Genomic DNA, 12,744 nt, shown 5'->3' with positions numbered 1-12,744 from the left:
TAGAAAAAAGTTTTTAGCTCACCCTTATATGTAGAAATATCGACTTGTAATGATGAATTCGGGGTGCACGGCACGCTCTATTTCTTGAGCGTAGCAAGATCCAGTAGAAAAAGAGAAATTCGCCGGCAGCTCTCCGTGAATAAAATATAACTTTTATTATCGACACATCTTAAAATGACAAAAACTAGATGCAACTAATAAATTGAAAAAAAGAAAAAAAAAAGAAAAATCCCCCTAAAAAACGCAGACGCGTTTCGGAACGTCTGTTCCTTCCTTAGAGCGTATAGTATCTGAATAAATCCAGGTATATATAGGAACCCAACATATAGGGACTTCCGTTAATTATTATCAATTAATTCCACCTAATAAAGGGGAGGGTGTAGTTACATAGCAACATGGACCTAATACAACTGCACCGCTAGACAAAAACTTCCTAACAAAAAGATTCCTAACAAAAAGAAGTACTACATATTTAACATTCATCAAAAAGGTCATCTCAATATTGCCATACATGAATAATGACATGGAAGCAGTGTGTGAACAATAATAAAAAATGTCCCAAGAAGCAAAAAGAGTTCACATCCATAAACTTATATACTTAGCAGACTGCGAACATTGCTTTTCTAACATCAAACCATCCTGGATTTTAACCTCTGTCTAACCATTCTCTAATGTACGAGCATATAGTTATAATAAAAACATTATACCCCTTGGGCACGTTTATTAGTGAAAGTATTTTTAGTGTCCGGTGTAATTATAAATAAATATTTAGACTCTATTCACACACAGTGTGTTTACTCATCAATATATGTAACTCAAAAAACTTTAACCTACACACATTATTATTACTTCTTCGCTATATTAGTGTTATGGTGTTGAAAGATAAGAATATTATGACCATCATTTTGCAAATTTTAATTGAATCATGATCAAATAAATTTATATATTTCATATACTCACATGGGTTGACGTGATATGAACTAGCGTTTATATGATCTCGCTATAAGTCATTCACTAAAGGCATGTGAGTATATGAAATATATAAATTTATTTGATCATGATTCAATTAAAATTTGCAAAATGATGGTCATAATATTCTTATCTTTCAACACCATAACACTAATATAGCGAAGAAGTAATAATAATGTGTGTAGGTTAAAGTTTTTTGAGTTACATATATTGATGAGTAAACACACTGTGTGTGAATAGAGTCTAAATATTTATTTATAATTACACCGGACACTAAAAATACTTTCACTAATAAACGTGCCCAAGGGGTATAATGTTTTTATTATAACTATATGCTCGTACATTAGAGAATGGTTAGACAGAGGTTAAAATCCAGGATGGTTTGATGTTAGAAAAGCAATGTTCGCAGTCTGCTAAGTATATAAGTTTATGGATGTGAACTCTTTTTGCTTCTTGGGACATTTTTTATTATTGTTCACACACTGCTTCCATGTCATTATTCATGTATGGCAATATTGAGATGACCTTTTTGATGAATGTTAAATATGTAGTACTTCTTTTTGTTAGGAATCTTTTTGTTAGGAAGTTTTTGTCTAGCGGTGCAGTTGTATTACATCCATGTTGCTATGTAACTACACCCTCCCCTTTTTTAGGTGGAATTAATTGATAATAATTAACGGAAGTCCCTATATGTTGGGTTCCTATATATACCTGGATTTATTCAGATACTATACGCTCTGAGGAAGGAACAGACGTTCCGAAACGCGTCTGCGTTTTTTAGGGGGATTTTTCTTTTTTTCAATTTATTACTTGCATCTAGTTTTTGTCATTTTAAGATGTGTCGATAATAAAAGTTATATTTTATTCACGGAGAGCTGCCGGCGAATTTCTCTTTTTCTACATATAAGCGTATCAGCGCCAACAACAACCCGCAGACGGTCGCGGGCAGATACTAGTATAATATGGACTCCTCCGCTCTCAGCTCACTACATGGAATGATGTGTTCTCGTATACAATGACAATAACACAACAATAATGCTGTAATACTTACTGCTAATACCACCATTCTGAGCTGTGCAAAGCAAAAAGACTCAGGTCAGACAGATATATATATAACAGTAAGGCACATTGTATTATCTTATCTTGACGTTAAATCTGGCACAAATGTGAACAGAGTCTTAAAGGGCTTATCACTGCATAAGCCATAATGGTGTTGGGAAAGAGACTGCTGTGGACTCCTATATGATATATGTATATATACTTATTATATATATTATATATTATGTAAATACAATTCGCACCTGCCCTATTCTCCTAAAACATGACTTCATTAAAGACTTCCCTAGGATAGGAGCAGCACTTCACCTCTACACATATTTAAAGGGATCCTATCTTTCAAACACATTTTTTTCTGACTAACACGTAGGAATACCCTAAAGAAAGGCTATTCTTCTCCTCCCTTCAGATGTCTTCTCCGCACCGCCGTTCGCTTGAAATCCTTTTTTTTGTCGGCATGTAAATGAGTTCTCTCGCAGCACTGGGGGTGGGCCCAATGCTGCCAGAGAACTCTCCAGCGCCGCCTCCATCTTCTTCTGGAACAAGGTCTTCACCGCATCTTCTTCCGGCGGTGGCTTCTAACTTCTAGGCCTCACAAGCCCGCTGGCTACGAGAAAATGGCTGCTTACAATACTGTGTTAGCGCCCATTTTTCTTGTGGCTGCAAGCATACGCAGTCGGATTTGCCTTAGGCCTAGAAGTTAGAAGCCACCGCCGGAAGAAGACGCGGTGAAGACCTCGTTCCAGCAGAAGACGGAGGCGGCGCTGGAGAGTTCTCTGGCAGCATTGGGCCCGCCCCCAGTGCTGTTTGAGCGCTGGGGCTCACCCCCAGTGCTGCGAGAGAACTCATTTGCATACCGACAAAAAACGGGATTTCAAACAAACGGCGGTGCAGAGGAGACAACGAAAGGTACGAGAAGAATAGCTTTTCTTAAGGCTATTCCGACGTGTTAATGAGAAAAAATTGTGTTTGATAGGATCCCTTTAACAACTACCTAATATGTTCTAAAATGTTGTTTACAGCTTGGGATTCTTGAAACAATCATTTGGTGCCAGATCTCACTGCAGCTACAAATATAAATACGTACATATTTTCTTTGTAATGCATCATAACACCCCAACATCCTGCAAAATAACATAGAAGATGTCGTTTAATAGAAATAAAATAACTTAGAGCTTATTCTGTATTTTATAATCAGTATACATAGATGGGCCCTTTCACATGGCCGTATTCAGGTTGAGAAATCCAGTCATGTTTCCTGGCCCGCCCACAGCTCCCATGAACTGAACTATGGTATTCTGAATTACAATTATAAGCATTTAAGGAGTTGTAACACTTTTATTGAGAAATCTAGCAAGTTTATGCAGAGACTAAGGCTAAGGTCTTAGCAGCAAAAAATTACAGCGGAAAAAACGCACATGTACACGCGTTTTTTTCAGTTTTGTGCTGCGGACATTCATGAGTTTTCTGTCGAGTTTCTCATGTGCAATAAAGGTCATTGAAAGGCTATGTTGAAAATCCTAAGGAATTATGGTCCTCTGCTATTTAGGACGTGGCGTTTTACAGTACTTGCAAAGTGGATGGGATTCATGCCAATCCCATGCCCACTTCACAGAAAAAAAAAAATCGCAGCAGGTCAATTATATCTACGGAACCGCCGGCGGCTTTCCCACAGATATAATTGTAACAGAAAGTCCGCGGAGGAAAACTCTGTGCTGCGGGAAGAACCGCGAGGCGTTCACGCCCATGGGGTCTTGGCCTCAACCAAGTAAAACACTGATTTTTTGTCTGTGGATTTTGATGCTTTTCTGCGGCGTTTTCGCAACACATTTATCATGCTGCCGTTTTTGTTGCGGTTTTCACACTTTCCATAGAAATCTATGGAGAGAAAAACTCAGCATTTTCGCAACTATAATTGACGTGCTGCATTTTTTTTTTTCCCGCAGTGTGGGACTAGGATTAGACAAAATTGCATTCACTATGCTGGTACTGTAAAATGCAGCGTTTTTTTCCCACTGCGTTTCCGCAATGCCTAAAAACACTGCGTTTCCACAACGTGGGGCCTTAGCCTAAGGCTGCATTCACACGGAGTTGTTTTGGTCAGGAAACAAATTCCTCCTCCAAAAAAACGCCTCATAATACAGTCCTGACCAAAACAACTTTGTGTGAACGCAGCCTTAGGCTAAGGCCCCACGTATCCATTCTTGGCTTTGGCTTAAAAAACCGCAATAAAATCTGCAACAAAAGAAGCAGCATTTCCGCAAAGTGGGGCCTCAGCCATAAAGGGATTCTAGTATTAAAATGCAATTTTTTTCTGGGTACCATGTCGGAATAACCTTTAGAAAGGCTATTCGTCCCCTACCTTTAGATGTCTTCTCCGCGCCGCTGTTCGGTAGAAATCCCAGTTTTCCTCTGAATGCAAATGAGTTCTCTTGCAGCACTGGGGGCGGTCCTCAGCGCTCAAACAGCACCCCAATGCTTCAAGAGAACTCTCCAGCGCAGCCTCCATCTTCTTCAGGAACGGCCTCTCTTCACATCTTCTTCCAGTGCTGGCTTCAAACTTCTAGGCCTCGGGCAGCCGACTGCGCATGCCCACAGGCCACAAGAAAATGGCCGCATACAATACTGTGTAAGCGGCCATTTTCTTGTGGCCGGCAGTCAGTCGGCCTAGAAGTTTCCTGAAGAAGATGGAGGCGGCGCTGGAGAGTTCTCTCGCAGCATTGAGGATGCCCCTAGTGCTGTTTGAGCGCTGGGGACCGCCCCCAGTGCTGTGAGAGAACTCATTTGCATACCGACGAAAACCGGGATTTAGACGGAACGACGGCGCGGAGAAGACATCTAATGGTAGGAGCCGAATAACCTTTCTTAAGGCTATTCCTACGTGGTAGGCAGTAACAATTGCATTTTAATGGTAGGATCCCTTTAATATATACAATATTGACCCTTATTTTTTTGATTCTCCTTGGCATGTTAGATTATCAGCTTCTGGGCCACATCCTGACTGAGGACAACCCGTTCTTACCTACTCAGTGCTTGGGGTTTATCACAATTTCTGTGTTTTTATTTGTCCATCCCATTTTCGGCACCTCATAGGGGTTCATTTATTTTTTATTTGTCTTTCTTATAAAGTGCCAACATATTCCTCAGCATTTTACAGATATTGTCACCACTCACTGTCCCAGGCATATAGGTGCGACCGCCATGAGTCCTGTGTCCTGCCAGCAGTAAAGCCATTCATATGTGGGGTTGCTCTTCATCCATGGAGTGGGCTCACTCACAATTTTGCCTAAGACCACCACCATGAATAAAGTATGGCATCTAGAACAACTTCTCCCAACCATCCAGGAGACATTTGGTAATGAGCAACGTTGGAGAGCCGACTCACAAGGAAAAAGTGAGAGCTAAGATGTTAAAGTTTTGGATCTATGACCTGTAAACTCCTCAGAAACTGTGATTAATCCCCAAAAGGCAGCTCGGCAAACAAAACAATAGAAGGTATGATAGACTCCAAGCACTGACTCAATGAGGACATCCATGAGGATTGGCCCAGAAGCTGAAATAACCAATATGGCAGGGCGAATGTCAGAAGTCTTAGAGAAATAAGCGTCAGCACCGGATATATTCTTTACATAAAGTTGACTTTTTGAAACTTATTAAATGCTTAAAATATATTCTCATTTTCCTTTGAGCAAAACAGAGTGTGATTCCGATTCCCATATCTCACCATTTCACAAGCTGGCTGGAGCCGGGACAGCTCTTATCATCTCTCAGTATCTTCACACAGATGTCTGGCAGGACAAGAAAGAAAAGGTCATTGTTGGATTTTAGTTGACAAGAGCGAGATGCCCATAGACCAATGTCACCTTTATAAGTAATTCTACCAGTCAACAGCAATATTATTAGATTTCCTACTGAACAACTTGGAAGCTTTTGTTTCTATAGTATTTATGTTTCCAAGTAACTTGGTCGGTTTAAAAGGGTTGTGCAGGATTAGACAACATGGCGGGTTTCGTCTTCTTAGGTAGTGAACTCATGTATGCTGCTCACATGGCAATGCAACAGTTCAGTGATATTAAAGGGATCCTATCATTGGATTCCCTTTTTTTCTGACTAACAATAGGAATAGCCTTATGAAAGGCTATTCTTCTCCTACCTTTAGATGTCTTCTCCGCACCGCCGTTCGGTAGAAATCCCGGTTTTCTTTGGTATGCCTCCATCTTCTTCTGGAACACCAGCTTTCTGTGTAAGCGGCCATTTTCTTGTGGCCCGGGCATGCACAGTCGGCTCTGCCCAGGGTCCAAAAGATTGAAAGCCAGGACAGAAGAAGACGCAGGGAGAGGCCGTTCCAGAAGAAGATGGAGGTGGCGCTGGAGAGTACTGTCGCAATATTGGGGATGCCCCCTGTGCTATTTGAGCTCAGGGGACCGCCCCCAGTGCTGCGAGAGAACTCATTTGCATACTGAAGAAAACCTGGATTTCTACCAAACAGCGGCGCAGAGAAGACATCTAAAGGTAGGAGCAGAATAGCCTTTCTTAAAGAAAAATGGCAGCTTACACAGTAAGCTTACACAGTAAGTAAGCGGCCATTTTCTTGTGGCCTGTGGGCATGCGGAGTAGGCTCTGCCTGAGGGCTACAAGTTTCACCGCCTCCGCCGGAAGAAGACACAGGAAGACGACGTTCCTGAAGAAGAGGGAAGCGGTGCTGAAGAGTTCTCTCGCACCATTGGGGACGCCCGTAGTGCTGTTTGAGTGCTGGGGCCTGCCCCTAGTGCTGCGAGGGAACTCATTTGCATGCCAGCGAAAACCGGTATTTCTACAGAATGGCGGCGCGGAGAAGACATCTAAAGGTAGGAGAAGAATAGCCTTTCTTAAGGCTATTCCGACGTGTTAGGCACAAATAATAGGATCCCTTTAAAGCTATTCCTATGTGTTAGTCAGAAAAAATGGTATCCAATGATAGGATCCCTTTAAGGCAGATTTTGCTGCTTTTTTTTGAGACAAAGGAATGGGAAATATACAGGAGGTGCTAATAGACTCTTCACTTCTGCTAAATCTACTTCTGCCACTGGCTCAAAAAACTGCAGCAAAATATGCAACAAAATACGTCATCATCATAGATGTAACACCAGACACTGCATCTTACTAAAGGTATATAGACATGTATGTAGAGAAGAATATGACAGGCTTATTGATGTTTTTCTCACCAGATAACTGTGAGAAAAATATACAGTAAGAGCGGTAAAATGCATCATCTAACCCAGTGGTCAGGAACCTATGGCTCACGAGCCAGATGTGACTCTTTCGATGGCTACATCTGGCTTGCAGACAGGGGCGTAACTACCGGGCTGCAGGCCCCACAAGCACTGTTATACTCGGGGGTCTTTTCAGACCCTCAAGTATTATGATCGGAGGCCCAGGAGAGGTAAGGGAACATAAAAAACAGTGTTACTTACCTCTCCAGGCAGGCTTCGGTCCTACTTGCATGACGGCCTAGATGTCACATGATCGGGGCCTGCGTCCATAGGCGTCGCGACGCAAGTTCCCTGGTCACTTGACGTCCCGGACGTCATTGAAGATGGCCGACAGCGGCAGAGAGGACAGCGGAGCCAGGGAGAGGTAAGTAAAAGTGTTTTTTATGTTTTTATCCCCTCTGGGTCTCCAATTATTATACTCTGGGGTCTGAAAAGATCCCAGAGAATAATAATTGTTCATGGGTGTCCACAATGGGGCATAATACCGTGTGCACTGACTGTGTGATTGTCAGGAACGCCCTTCTGACTGTGAAGAGCTATGGTACCAGGACCGAAAGCTCTTTACCTGGGGCACAGGTCGGGAAAGCCAACAGTGCACTGAATTCAGAGTATTGTCGGCTTTCCAGCGGTATATAAAACTGCCTGTGCCCCAAACCATGAAAGATCCTCTTTAATAGCAACCTAGTTTACAGGCTAACATAAAGGGTAGAGTAATAGACCTTACCTTCCAGGTATCTTGTCCCATAGGCATACTCAGGAAATAAGCCCCGCAGGTAAGTGATACATGAGACAGAGATGGCAAACAGCCTCTTAACAAGGACCAAAGACTGCTGCTCTGTAGCGGTGTGGTTAGGGAGTGTCACCGAACTCTGAAGAGGAAAGATCCACATCAGCAAATAAGTGGCACAGGTTGTGAACTGGTAAAGCTAGTAAGGCCGGGTTCACACGGAGTTACGTGCCGCGAGATTTGGCACGTAGACGCCGCGTGACCCTTTGCGTGCCGTACACGCTCCCATTCATTTCAAGGGGAGCGTATGCGCCGCGCTAGTTTGCGGCCGTGCATTTATTCACGGCCGCAAACTAGCGCGGCGCATACGCTCCCCGCTCCCATTGAAATGAATGGGAGCGTGTACGGCACGCAAAGGGTCACGCGGCGTCTACGTGCCAAATCTCGCGGCACGTAACTCCGTGTGAACCCGGCCTAAGGGTGACAAGCAGCCATAGGACAGCAGGACAGTGCGACACTCACTACACGTCTTGTAGAAATGGCCCATCTATGTAGGAGTGTACAATATGACACTAATTTCCCATAGAGGTGATCTATTCATTACTCAATAATAAACAGGTGGACCATTGTAGTAGCAGCTACACAAAGAGACCGGCAGACCCCATTGACTATAATGGGGTCTATTGAGTGTCCGACCGTTTAACCCCATAAGGAATTTTTTGATTTTCGTTTTTGACTTTTTAAGCAGATTAGCTTTCCATTTTTCAGGTCCCAAGTGGACCCGAGTGTGAAACTAGTGTCATTCTAATTTGCTTAAGGTCTTCAATTTCCCATAAAACGTATTTAGTATCAGGACATGCTAGCAAAACCCTTGGCAGGCTGTAATCAACAACATAACCACTAGGTGGCGACACATAGACACGTATAGGAAAGGCATCCTGAACAGATACATATACATCTAGATTTTTTACGGTAATCACTTTCTTTATGTATTGAACGTTATATTTTACATATCATACCACAACAATATCCTGTTACATGGTATAACAGGATATCAATACAGTATCACTACAGAGACTTCATTTTTAACTCATGACAGACATATAGGAATGTGCAAAGCCGTGTGGGAGGCCGCTGGAGCAGCGCTGCTGCCGATAGGTGAGTGGTGAAGCAGCGCTGGCTCCAGGGCCGCCCCAAGATGTTTCCAGAGCGTCTTCTCTGCCTTGTAATAGCCTGTTACTGCCAGAACAGGCTTTGGGCCTGTAAGGTGTTGCTAGCATTTTCTCTCTCGGCTTATATTCGAGTCAATAAGTTTTCCCAGTTTTTTTGTGGTAAAATTAGGGGGGTCGGCTTATACTCGATATATACGCTATGTGTATTCTACCATATATTGCTGCAGTTTCAAGATGCAGAATGTACACTGGAAATCTGCTTCAGTTCCAGCACACAGGGCTGTGGCAGCCTCCTTGACAAATGGCCGACTGCCATGTTCTTCTTTGGTGTATGGCCAAAGACAGGGGCGTAATTACAGGGGCAGCAGCTGCCACAGGGCCCGGGACATTAAGGGGCCCGTCGACAGTCACTACAGCTGCGTTATTGCTTCCTTTTTAATAGGCCGTTACCAGCTGGAGTTACTCCAGCCGGTAACCGGCCCTACTTATCGATCTTGGTACTATTATTCTAGGGAGGGGGGGGGGGTTTGGACCCCCAAGTATAATGATCGGAGGCCCAGGAGAGGTCACGGAACATAAAAAGCACTATTACTTACCTCTCTGTGCTCCAGGTAGGCTTCGGGCCTACTTGTGTGACGTCCCTGAAGTCACATGAACGGGACCTGCGTCCATAGGCATCACGACACCGGACCCTCCCAGTCACATGACGTCCCGGATGTCATTGAAGATAGCCGACAGCTGCGGAAAGTGCAGCGGGGCCGGGGATAGGTAAGTGACCATGTTTTTTTTATGCCCCCTGGGTCTCCGATTATTATACTCTGGGGTCTGAAAATGGGCCCCGCCATTCCTAGTTACGCTACTAGTCAAAGAGGTAGGTTTCTACTCATATTAAAGGCCATATAAAGGGCCACCTCCAACAACTCCAGTTCTCTGCTGCTCCGCTGATTCTGGCACAGTTTTATTTTTTTTTTCCCTAGCCCCCACCATACCTGAGTAATCAATGCTATTATCTTTGATGATTGAAATACTATTTGGACCCTGTACTGTCAGGGGGGAAGGGTTCTGAGCTCTGTCACTGGCTGCCTCTGATTGGAGTTCTGAGTCACACCCCCCTGCCTGACACCGCCCCTTCTGACGTTACTGAGCTTAAATAGCACATTGGGACCCAAAACTGCCAGAAAAGGTGGGGGCTAGAGAGAAATTCCCAATTGTGCTGGAATCAGGGGAGGAATTAATAGACTATTATTAATGACTAGCTGGTACCCACGACTTCGTCTGCGGTGATTGTAGAAGTGGGTATATACAGGCGCGGGTAAGGTTTTCGTACTGTGTATAAGGGATGGGATATAAAATGTAACTGTGTATCTTGTTGTAGCTGTAATTCTGAGAGCACATGAGACTTTTGTGTTGAATGTAATTTGTATTTCAGCTGCTATACGGTGTTGGTATAAACTGTACATAGTGACTTTGGGACAGAGGTATTTCAGGTTAATATACTTCGATATACGACATTGTATGATTTGTTATTTTCCGCCAGTACATGTAAGTTTTGGGCACAGGATACTCTTGAGTAAGCAGCATAAAGTCTGGCCCTGTGCATGACAGTTTAGTAACTCCATGTGCCTCTTATTAATAGCAATTAACCCCATCATGTCCCTCACATTAACCCCAGTGTAAGAGTTACTGATAGAGATGAGCGAGTACTGTTGGGATCAGCCGATCCGAACAGCACGCTCGCATAGAAATGAATGGACGTAGCCGGCACGCGGGGGGTTAAGCGCGCTGGCTACGTCCAAGCGGAAGTACCAGGTGCATCCATTCATTTCTATGGAGCGTGCTGTTGAGATCGGCTGATCCCAACAGTACTCGCTCATCTCTAGTTACTGATATGAGAGAGACTTGGAGGTAATAATTAAGTATCTTCATTACTGAGGTCTTTTATTAGTCCCTCCATAAGTCTCACATATTAGTAATCTTTATATGGGGCACACAGGGGTTAATATGAGGGACATGATGGGATTTATTCCTATTAATGTGAGGCACATGGAGTTACTAACACTAAACTAATAACCCCATGCCTGACATTAATGAGAATAGGAACTAAAGGAAGGGTAGCTGCTAAATCCTAGTGGGCTAAAGGACTTCAGGTGACGTCGTGACCATGTGACCAGCCTCTGGTGTGGGCGGAGCTATTCAAGACAGTGCCGAGTTACACAGGAAGAGAAGGCTGCAGTGAATGGAGGCTGGAAGGTAAGATGGAGGGAAGACATAGCATGTGTAAGCAGGCTGTGTGTGAGCATGATAGTGGGGTTCAGGCTGTGTATGTGAGTATGATAGTGGGGTTCAGGCTATGTATGAGCATGATAGTGGGGTTCAGGCTGTGTGTGAGCATGATAGTGGGGTTCAGGCTGTGTGTGAGCATGATAGCGGGGTTCAGGCTGTGTGTGAGCATGATAGTGGGGTTCAGGCTGTGTGTGAGCATGATAGTGGGGTTCAGGCTGTGTGTGAGCATGATAGTGGGGTTCAGGCTGTATGTGAGCATGATAGAGGGGTTCAGGCTGTATGTGAGCATGATAGTGGGGTTCAGGCTGTGTATGTGAGCATGATAAAGGGGTTCAGGCTGTGTATGTGAGCATGATAGTGGGGTTCAGGCTGTGTGTGAGCATGATAGTGGGGTTCAGGCTGTATGTGAGCATGATAGTGGGGTTCAGGCTGTATGTGAGCATGATAGAGGGGTTCAGGCTGTATGTGAGCATGATAGTGGGGTTCAGGCTGTGTATGTGAGCATGATAAAGGGGTTCAGGCTGTGTGTGAGCATGATAGTGGGGTTCAGGCTGTGTATGTGAGCATGATAAAGGGGTTCAGGCTGTGTGTGAGCATGATAGTGGGGTTCAGGCTGTGTATGTGAGCATGATAAAGGTGTTCAGGCTGTGTGTGAGCATGATAGTGGGGTGCAGGCTGTGTATGTGAGCATGATAAAGGGGTTCAGGCTGTGTGTGAGCATGATAGTGGGGTTCAGGCTGTGTATGTGAGTATGATAGTGGCTTTCAGGCTGTGTGTGAGCATGATAGCGGTGTCAGACTGTGTATGTGAGCATGATAGTGGGGTTCAGGCTGTGTGTGAGCGTGATAGAGGGGTTCAGGCTGTGTGTGAGCATGATAAAGGGGTTCAGGCTGTGTGTGAGCGTGATAGTGGGGTTCAGGCTGTGTATGTGAGTATGATAGTGGGGTTCAGGCTGTGTGTGAGCATGATAGCGGTGTCAGACTGTGTATGTGAGCATGATAGTGGGGTTCAGGCTGTGTGTGAGCGTGATAGAGGGGTTCAGGCTGTGTGTGAGCATGATAAAGGGGTTCAGGCTGTGTGTGAGCATGATAGTGGGGTTCAGGCTGTGTATGTGAGCATGGTAGTGGGGTTCAGGCTGTGTGTGAGCATGATAGTGGGGTTCAGGCTGTGAGTGAGCATGATAGTGGGGTTCAGGCTGTGTGTGAGCATGATAGCGGTGTCAGACTGTGTATGTGAGCATGATAGTGGGGTTCAGGCTGTGTGTGAGCGTGATAGAGGGGTTCAG

At 44.3% G+C, this 12,744-nt stretch overlaps 1 protein-coding gene across 1 annotated transcript in view; it reads right to left on the bottom strand.

The window, feature by feature from the left end:
• The window catches only part of HORMAD1 (HORMA domain containing 1), a 45,610-nt gene that overhangs the window by 23,512 nt on the left and 9,354 nt on the right, over window positions 1-12,744 (bottom strand). Inside the window, exons 2-5 of the mRNA XM_075283513.1 lie at window positions 8,002-8,146; window positions 5,750-5,813; window positions 3,113-3,149; window positions 2,021-2,041 (exon numbers count right to left, since the gene is read on the bottom strand). Of these exons, the coding sequence (XP_075139614.1) occupies window positions 2,021-2,041; window positions 3,113-3,149; window positions 5,750-5,813; window positions 8,002-8,146 (267 nt within the window). The remainder of the gene's footprint in view (window positions 1-2,020; window positions 2,042-3,112; window positions 3,150-5,749; window positions 5,814-8,001; window positions 8,147-12,744) is intronic.

The sequence above is a fragment of the Leptodactylus fuscus genome, chromosome 7, assembly GCF_031893055.1.
Source record: "Leptodactylus fuscus isolate aLepFus1 chromosome 7, aLepFus1.hap2, whole genome shotgun sequence".
Lineage (NCBI taxonomy): Eukaryota > Metazoa > Chordata > Amphibia > Anura > Leptodactylidae > Leptodactylus > Leptodactylus fuscus.
This window is presented reverse-complemented; position numbering and strand designations above follow the sequence as displayed.